Raw genomic sequence first — 10,300 nt, 5'->3', positions numbered from 1 at the left:
CGGCCTGTGTGCTCCCCAGGTGTGGCCGAGCTGGCGTCCCTGCCGTCACTGAAGAGCCTGGAGCTGTCTGAGTGTACCCACCTGACTGGGGCCCCGCTGGTCAAGGGCCTCTCGGGCCCCAGGGCGGCCCACCTGGAGAGTCTGGCCCTCAGGAGCTGCACCAGCATCAGAGTCAGTCACCCTGTCCCTTTCTTTCTCTGTCGCTTCTATCATCTTTCCCGTCTCTCACTCTCTCTCTCCGTCCGTCCCTTTCAAGTTTCAAGATTCAAAGGGCTTTATTGGCATGGAAATACTTTTACAATGCACAAAAATACAATAGAAAAAGCACAAAATCTCTAACACTGTCCCACTCTAACACTCTCCATCTCTCTCGCTCTCCATCTCTCTGTCTGTCTGTCTGTCTGTCTGTCTGTCTGTCTGTCTGTCTGTCTGTCTGTCTGTCTGTCTGTCTGTCTGTCTGTCTGTCTGTCTGTCTGTCTGTCTGTCTGTCTGTCTGTCTGTCTGTCTGTCTCTCTCTCTCTCTCTCTCTTTCTCTCTGTCTGTCTCCCTCTCTCTCTCTCTCTCTCTCTCCCTCTCCCTCTCCCTCTCCCTCCCTCCCTCCCTCCCTCCCTCCCTCTCGTCAGGATGTGGAGATGTCCTCCTTGGCCCAGCTGTGTGGCGGCAGCCTGCAGCAGCTGGACCTGACCTCGTGCGTCTACCTGACGGACCTCTCTGTGAACGCCATCGCCACCTACCTGCACCGGCTGGTGGTGCTGCGGCTGGGCTGGTGCAAGGAGATCACCGACTGGGGACTGCTGGGGCAGAAGACCCCCACCAGAGAGAGAGAGTCAGAGGGGGAGACGGTGAGAGAGAGTGGGGAGCCAGAGAGGGATCGATGGCGGAAGGGAGAGAAGGTGGGAGGGGAGGGAGGGAGAGGGAGAGAGGAAGGAGAGAGAGGAGGGCTGGTGTGAGGGAGGTTATTGGGGAGAGAAGGAGGGAGGGAGGGAGGAGAGAGAGGAGGGCGGGTGCGAGAGAGTTTATGGGGGAGAGGGAGGGAGGAGAGAGAGAGAGAGATGAGGGTGAGGGAGGAGAGAGAGATGAGGGTGAGGGAGGGAGGAGAGAGAGAGGAGGGCGGGTGTGAGGCAGGTTATGGGGGGAGAGGGTGAGAAGGAGGGAGGGAGGGATGCAGGGAGATGCAGCAGCAGAATAACACGATTAACCGCAGGCCCCTTCACCACCACCAGGGTCCCTGCTTCACCAGGACCTTCGGCAACATGGGCTTCTTCCGGCCCCCCAAGAGTCCGTTCCCGGCGCGGCCCGTGGCGGGCGAGCCGGCCCCCCCTGTGGAGCAGAGCGGGGCCGGCCTGCTGGCCCTCAGCCAGCTCCAAGTTCTGGACCTGACCGCCTGCTGCCTGCTCACCGACACCAGCATCGCACAGGTGTGTGTGTGTGTGTGTGTGTGTTTGTCTACTGGCCTCTTTAAACCGCCGAGCCGGTTCGATCGTGGCTCGGCACGCCCGGCAATTTCACTGCCTTGCCTGTGTAAAACCAAAGGCGGTAAAATTCCCCGACGTCACGGAGCCGGCTTTCTTGATTGACTGGAGAAGGCGTGGCTGCGCACGGAGAGTTGACCTCTTTAGAATAATTTAGTAGAATAATCAATTTTGTTATTTTATGATTCAAGAGAATCGCATGCAAGTTTGAGTATACATCTGAGTGAAGGCTAAAAACAAGATTAACTATTTCCAAGTGCAAAAACGACAACATATTCTTTATTTTGCTGACCACTTGCTTGTAAAATATTTCATTCTCGTAGTTCGCACCATCTTTCCCTGTCTTTAATGCGACTGCATTGCCTTCGCTCACATGATCTGCAGCTCACGGATTTCGCCGTCTCTCCAGTTAGAACCGCTCATGTTGATATCGCTGCGTTGTCTCTGTTGTAGAGACAACACAGCAACTGATTGGTCCGATCAGCGAACAGAGGGAGTGGCTGAGAACAATGACGTTAAAGTCAGCTCTCGTCTTCATGCACAGTGTTTGGTTTGTTTACAGCCTGCGCGCAATGTGATTCCCGGCCAAACATTAGCGATTGGTTATGGCAAATCCAGAGTGGCACTGGGCAGATCCAATAGTTTTTAACCATTGCGATCGTAAAACCTTTCAGGCTTTGAATAGATTTGAATGTAAAGTGCGAACCAACAACTGTTGGTCTGTTGTGTACTTTCTGCTGTGAATCCTGGATTACTGAAGAAATGATCTGGGATTGCGCAGGGCTACTATGTTATCGCACGTAAAACTTCTTGAGGGGGTGGAGTTATGCCTTGTTTCCCTATTTGATGCAAAATTATTCTACTAAAGTGAAACTAATCAGGCTGAGTGGATGAAGCGTCCAGAAGGGGATTTTATTAAATGTTTTTCTACATTTTTGCTACTTCTTTTTTTTATTTTTTTTTTTACACTAGACAGCTGGCCTTACACATTCCTTCCCGTTTTACCTTATCTGATCTCATGTTTTGTTAGGTGCTGTGTCATCCAGAACTCCAACGCTTGTCTCTGTCTCTACTGACCGAAATCAGTGACGCTAGCCTGGCCGCAGTCGCCAGGAACTGCCCCAGCCTGACCAGTCTGTCACTCAGCCACTGTAGACGAATCACAGATGCAGGGGTAGCCAAGGCCACGCCCTACTTGGGCAGACTGCAGCACCTCTCGCTCTCACACTGTGAGAACCTCACAGACAGGTAGACACACTTCACACACGCACACACACACACACACACACACACACACACACACACACACACACACACACACACACACACACACACACACACACACACACACACACACACACACACACACACGCCTCGAGTTCTCATACAGGTACGCACGCACGCACAACTCTACCACTCATACAGGTACACACAACTCTACTTTTAGACATTTCATCTCTTCTCCTCTCTCCCGCTTTATTCTCACATATTCTCCTATCTCCAACTTCTCTTCTCTCCTCATATATTCTGATCTCTCTTCATCTCTCTTCATCTATTCTCCTCTGCCCCTTTTTTCTGATCTCTTCTCATCTGTCCTCTTCCCTCAACTCTCCTCATCTCTCCTCATCTCCCTTCATATCTTCTCATCTGTCCTCTCTTCTGATCTCTCCTCATCTCTCCTCACCTCCCTTCATCTCTTCTCATCTGTCCTCTCTTCTGATCTCTCCTCATCTCTCCTCATCCTCTCTTCTCATCGGTCCTCTCTTCCGGTCTCTCCTCATCTCATCCTCTCTTCTCATCGGTCCTCTCTTCTGATCTCTCCTCATCCCTCATCCTCTCTTCTCATCGGTCCTCTCTTCTGATCTCTCCTCATCTCTCCTCATCCCCTCTTCTCATCTGTCCTCTCTTCTGGTCTCTCCTCATCTCTTCCCATCTCTCTTCATCTCTCCTCTCCTCCGATCTCTCCTATCCTCTGATCTCCTCTGATCTCTCCTCCCTTGCGTCCTCCAGATCCCTGCTATGCCTGGTGCAGCACTGCAGGAGGTTGAGGACGTTGGATGTCTCGGTGTGCAAAGGAATCTCCATCAGCGCCGTGGACCGCCTCCACTCACAACTCACCTTCTTGGAAAATGTCAACTGCCGTTTTGTGGGCGGGGTTGACCTCACTCTTACCCTTTGATTGGCCAGCCCCCGTTGTATTTATTTTTTCTTCTAGCTATTCAGGGTCGCAACAAAACTCTCTTCCGCTCCAGAATTGAAGCGTTATCATACAATATGGTAGGTTTCCGCGAACCACCAAAACCTGGAAAGTCAGATAAATTTGTAAAACCTGTAGCTGTGCTTTTGAGCTCATGTATGGCTTATGTCTTATTTATTGTCATGTCTTCTCAATGTATGCCCGGAGATGTATTTTTGACCAAATAGTCGTGAATATTTTTACATTTTAAGTTATCTACATGTATTAATGTTAAAAATATCCAAATGTAATTTAATGTAGCTACATGGTCATTCCTTCATTAAAAAAAAGTGTATTTCTATAGCATTTTGTTTTGTCCCCTGTAAACATGAACACAAGTAAGCACTTTAGAACTGTATATGTACATTTAAAATGTAATATATATTCTATATATAGGCATATATAGATACAATTAGGGCATTTTGCAGACGCTTTTATCCAAAGCGACTTACATCGGTTAATAAACACATTGCACACCGACGGTTGAGTCCACCATGCAAGGCGACAGCCAGCTCATCAGGAGCAGTTAGGGTTAAGTGTCTTGCTCAGGGACACATCAACACACAGCTAGGAGGTGCTGGGGATCGAACTAGCAACCTGTCGGTTACAAGACAACTGCTCTGACTCCTGAGCTAAGCCGAATCTTTTTTATTAACAAATTATATCGGAAAAAATAAATATTTCAAGCGATTGCAGCAAACCAGAGCATAAACCACCAGACCAGTATCAACTAGTACGTATATATAATAATAATAATAATTGATCCGTTTTTATAGCGCTTTTCTAAAAACTCAAAGATGCTTTATAAATAAGAATGGAATACATAGACAGTACAGACAATCAAACAAAAGGGAAAAAAAAAACACCACAACAATAGGCAACACATTAAGAGAGCGGGAGAGAGTGGAAGATGGCGGAGGATGATTTGTCAAATGTTGTAGGTGGTCCTGAGGAGATAGGTTTTAAGCTGAATTTTGAATGAACCGAGTGTATCAGAATTTCGGATGGCCAGAGGGAGGGAGTTCTTAAATTAAAGATATTGTGTTTTCCACAGAAATTGAGCCGAGGTCTCCAGTGGGTTAGGTAGAGTGCACTCCACTGCACCACTGAGGCGATGATAATACACAATAATCAATCATCAATAAAGAGGATATACATGACATTAAAATGTATGTGTGTATTTCCCTTATGTTTTTTTTCATGACAACCAATAAAATACGACAGTGTTACCCCTTATATTTTATTTTACAAAGACAACAGTGATACCCAGGGCCTTTATGTTTTTTTTTCATGACGTCCAATAAAAAACAACAGTGTTACCACTTATTTTTTTTTCATGACGACCAATAAAAAACGACAGTGTTACCCCTTATGTTTTTTTCATGACGACCGATAAAAAACAACAGTGTTACCCCTTATGTTTTTTTTCATGACGACCAAAGAAAAACGACAGTGTCACCCCTCATGTTTCATTTGATAAAAACGACAGTGTTACCCCCTATGTTTTATTCCATACATTTCGACAGTGTTACCCCTTATGGGTTTTTCATGACGACAGATAAAAAACGACAGTGTTACCCCTTATGTTTTTATTCATGACGACCAATAAAAAAACCACAGTGTTAACCATTATGTTTTTTTTCATGACGACCAATAAAAAACAACAGTGTTACCCCTTATGTTTTTTTCATGACGACCAATAAAAAAACAACAGTGTTACCCCTTATGTTGTTTTTCATGACGAACATAAAAAACAACAGTGTTACCCCTTATGGTTTTTTTTCATGACGACCAAAGAAAAACGACAGTGTCACCCCTCATATTTCATTTGATAAAACGACAGTGTTACCCCCTATTTTAATTGATAAACATCGACAGTGTTACCCCTTATGTTTTTTTCATGACGACCAATAAAAAATGACAGTGTTACCCCTTATGTTTTTTTTCATGACGACCAATAAAAAACGACAGTATTACCCCTTGTGGTTTTTTTCATGACGACCAAAGAAAAACAACAGTGTTACCCCCTAATGTTTTTTTCATGACGACCAATAAAAAACGACAGTGTTACCCCTTATGTTTTTTTCATGACGACCGATAAAAAACAACAGTGTCACCCCTCATGTTTCATTTGATAAAAACGACAGTGTTACCCCCTATGTTTTATTCCATACATTTCGACAGTGTTACCCCTTATGGGTTTTTCATGACGACAGATAAAAAACGACAGTGTTACCCCTTATGTTTTTTTTGTTCATGACGACCAATAAAAAAAACACAGTGTTAACCATTATGTTTTTTTTCATGACGACCAATAAAAAACAACAGTGTTACCCCTTATGTTTTTTTCATGACGACCAATAAAAAAACAACAGTGTTACCCCTTATGTTGTTTTTCATGACGAACATAAAAAACAACAGTGTTACCCCTTATGGTTTTTTTCATGACGACCAAAGAAAAACGACAGTGTCACCCCTCATATTTCATTTGATAAAACGACAGTGTTACCACCTATTTTAATTGATAAACATCGACAGTGTTACCCCTTATGTTTTTTTCATGACGACCAATAAAAAATGACAGTGTTACCCCTTATGTTTTTTTTCATGACGACCAATAAAAAACGACAGTATTACCCCTTGTGGTTTTTTTCATGACGACCAAAGAAAAACAACAGTGTTACCCCCTGATGTTTTTTTTCATGACGACCAATAAAAAACGACTTATATTTTATTTGACAAAGACAACAGTGTTACCCCTTATGTTGTTTTTCATGACGACCAATAAAAAAACCACAGTGTTAACCATTATGTTTTTTTTCATGACGACCAATAAAAAACAACAGTGTTACCCCTTATGTTTTTATTCATGACGACCAATAAAAAAACCACAGTGTTAACCATTATGTTTTTTTTCATGACGACCAATAAAAAACAACAGTGTTACCCCTTATGTTTTTTTCATGACGACCAATAAAAAAACAACAGTGTTACCCCTTATGTTGTTTTTCATGACGAACATAAAAAACAACAGTGTTACCCCTTATGGTTTTTTTTCATGACGACCAAAGAAAAACGACAGTGTCACCCCTCATATTTCATTTGATAAAACGACAGTGTTACCCCCTATTTTAATTGATAAACATCGACAGTGTTACCCCTTATGTTTTTTTCATGACGACCAATAAAAAATGACAGTGTTACCCCTTATGTTTTTTTTCATGACGACCAATAAAAAACGACAGTATTACCCCTTGTGGTTTTTTTCATGACGACCAAAGAAAAACAACAGTGTTACCCCCTAATGTTTTTTTCATGACGACCAATAAAAAACGACAGTGTTACCCCTTATGTTTTTTTCATGACGACCGATAAAAAACAACAGTGTCACCCCTCATGTTTCATTTGATAAAAACGACAGTGTTACCCCCTATGTTTTATTCCATACATTTCGACAGTGTTACCCCTTATGGGTTTTTCATGACGACAGATAAAAAACGACAGTGTTACCCCTTATGTTTTTTTTGTTCATGACGACCAATAAAAAAAACACAGTGTTAACCATTATGTTTTTTTTCATGACGACCAATAAAAAACAACAGTGTTACCCCTTATGTTTTTTTCATGACGACCAATAAAAAAACAACAGTGTTACCCCTTATGTTGTTTTTCATGACGAACATAAAAAACAACAGTGTTACCCCTTATGGTTTTTTTCATGACGACCAAAGAAAAACGACAGTGTCACCCCTCATATTTCATTTGATAAAACGACAGTGTTACCACCTATTTTAATTGATAAACATCGACAGTGTTACCCCTTATGTTTTTTTCATGACGACCAATAAAAAATGACAGTGTTACCCCTTATGTTTTTTTTCATGACGACCAATAAAAAACGACAGTATTACCCCTTGTGGTTTTTTTCATGACGACCAAAGAAAAACAACAGTGTTACCCCCTGATGTTTTTTTTCATGACGACCAATAAAAAACGACTTATATTTTATTTGACAAAGACAACAGTGTTACCCCTTATGTTGTTTTTCATGACGACCAATAAAAAACAAGTGTTACCCCTTATGTTTTTTTTCATGACGACCAATAAAAAACAACAGTGTTACCCCTTATGTTTTTTTCATGACGACCAATAAAAAAACAACAGTGTTACCCCTTATGTTTTTTTTCATGACGACCAATAAAAAATGACAGTGTTACCCCTTATGTTTTTTTTCATGACGACCAATAAAAAACGACAGTGTTACCCCTTGTGGTTTTTTTCATGACGACCAAAAAAACAACAACAGCGTTACCCCCAATGTTTTTTTTCATGACGACCAATAAAAAACGACTTATATTTTATTTGAAAAAAGACAACAGTGTTACCCCTTATGTTGTTTTTCATGACGACCAATAAAAAACAACAGTGTTACCCCTTATGTATTTTTTCATGACGACCAATAAAAAACAACAGTGTTACCCCTTATGGGTTTTTCATGACGACCAATAAAAAAACAACAGTTTTACCCCTTACGTTTTTTTTCATGACGAACATAAAAAACAACAGTGTTACCCCTTTTTTTTTTTTCATGACGACCAAAGAAAAACGACAGTGTCACCCCTCATATTTCATTTGATAAAAACGACAGTGTTACCCCCTATGTTTTAATTGATAAACATCGACAGTGTTACCCCTTATGTTTTTTTTCATGACGACCAATAAAAAATGACAGTGTTACCCCTTGTGATTTTTTTCATGACGACCTAAGAAAAATAACAGTGTTACCCCTTATGTTCTTTTTCATGACGACCAATAAAAAATGACTTATATTTTATTTGACAAAGACAACAGTGTTACACCTGATGTTTTTTTTCATGACGACCAATAAAAAACGACTTATATTTTATTTGACAGACAACAGTGTTACACCTTATGTATTTTTTCATGACGACCAATAAAAGACAACAGTGTTACCCCTTATGTATTTTTTCATGACGACAGATAAAAAACGACAGTGTTACCCTTTACGTTTCATTTGATAAAAACGACAGTGTTACCCCTTATGTTTTTTTCCCATGATGACTGATGAAAAACAACATTGTTACCCCTTATATTTTATTTGACAAGGATTTTATTTTCTTTTTTTCAAAAAAAAAAATTCATGACGACCAATAAAAAACGACAGTGTTACCCATGATGTTTTTATTCATGACGACCAATAAAAAAAACACAGTGTTAACCATTATGTTTTTTTTCATGAAGACCAATAAAAAACAACAGTGTTACCCCTTATGTTTTTTTTCATGACGAACATAAAAAACAACAGTGTTACCCCTGATGGTTTTTTTCATGACGAACATAAAAAACAACAGTGTTACCCCTTATGGTTTTTTTCATGACGACCAAAGAAAAACAACAGTGTCACCCCTCATATTTCATTTGATAAAAACGACAGTGTTACCACCTATGTTTTAATTGATAAACATCGACAGTGTTAACCCTTATGTTTTTTTTCATGACGACCAATAAAAAACGACTTATATTTTATTTGACAGAGACAACAGTGTTACACCTTATGTATTTTTTCATGACGACCAATAAAAAACGACTTATATTTTATTTGACAGACAACAGTGTTACACCTTATGTATTTTTTCATGACGACCAATAAAAGACAACAGTGTTACCCCTTATGTATTTTTTCATGACGACAGATAAAAAACGACAGTGTTACCCTTTACGTTTCATTTGATTAAAACGACAGTGTTACCCCTTATGTTTTTTTCCCATGATGACTGATGAAAAACAACATTGTTACCCCTTATATTTTATTTGACAAGGATTATTATTTTTTTTTATTCAAATTTTTTTTTTCATGACGACCAATAAAATATGACAGTGTTACCCCTTATATTTTATTCGACAAAGACAACAGTGTTAACCATTATGTTTTTTTTCATGACGACCAATAAAAAACAACAGTGTTACCCTCTATGTTTTTTTTCATGACGACCAATAAAAAACAACAGTGTTACCCCTTATGTTTTTTTTCATGACGACCAATAAAAAAACAACAGTTTTACCCCTTACGTTTTTTTTCATGACGAACATAAAAAACAACAGTGTTACCCCTTTTTTTTTTTTCATGACGACCAAAGAAAAACGACAGTGTCACCCCTCATATTTCATTTGATAAAAACGACAGTGTTACCCCCTATGTTTTAATTGATAAACATCGACAGTGTTACCCCTTATGTTTTTTTTAATGACGACCAATAAAAAATGACAGTGTTACCCCTTGTGATTTTTTTCATGACGACCTAAGAAAAATAACAGTGTTACCCCTTATGTTTTTTTTCATGACGACCAATAAAAAACGACTTATTTTTTATTTGACAAAGACAACAGTGTTACACCTTATGTTTTTTTTCATGACGACCAATAAAAAACGACTTATATTTTATTTGACAGACAACAGTGTTACACCTTATGTATTTTTTCATGACGACCAATAAAAGACAACAGTGTTACCCCTTATGTATTTTTTCATGACGACAGATAAAAAACGACAGTGTTACCCTTTACGTTTCAT

General features: G+C 40.3%; 1 protein-coding gene across 1 annotated transcript; it reads left to right on the top strand.

Moving 5' to 3' along the window:
• Window positions 1-3: 3 nt before the first annotated feature.
• On the top strand, window positions 4-4,011 carry fbxl9 (F-box and leucine rich repeat protein; the record flags this gene model as incomplete). The annotated part of the gene is made up of 5 exons (XM_060061558.1): window positions 4-171; window positions 624-842; window positions 1,224-1,418; window positions 2,503-2,720; window positions 3,483-4,011. Coding segments are annotated over 5 exons (969 nt in total), but the record flags the coding sequence as incomplete, so codon positions are not given.
• Between the last annotated feature and the right edge of the window lie 6,289 nt (window positions 4,012-10,300).

The sequence above is a fragment of the Gadus macrocephalus genome, chromosome 9 (genome assembly GCF_031168955.1).
Source record: "Gadus macrocephalus chromosome 9, ASM3116895v1".
In the NCBI taxonomy this organism is placed as follows: Eukaryota; Metazoa; Chordata; class Actinopteri; order Gadiformes; family Gadidae; genus Gadus; species Gadus macrocephalus.
Note: the sequence above shows the minus strand (reverse complement) of the source record. Positions and strands in the feature narration are given on the sequence as shown.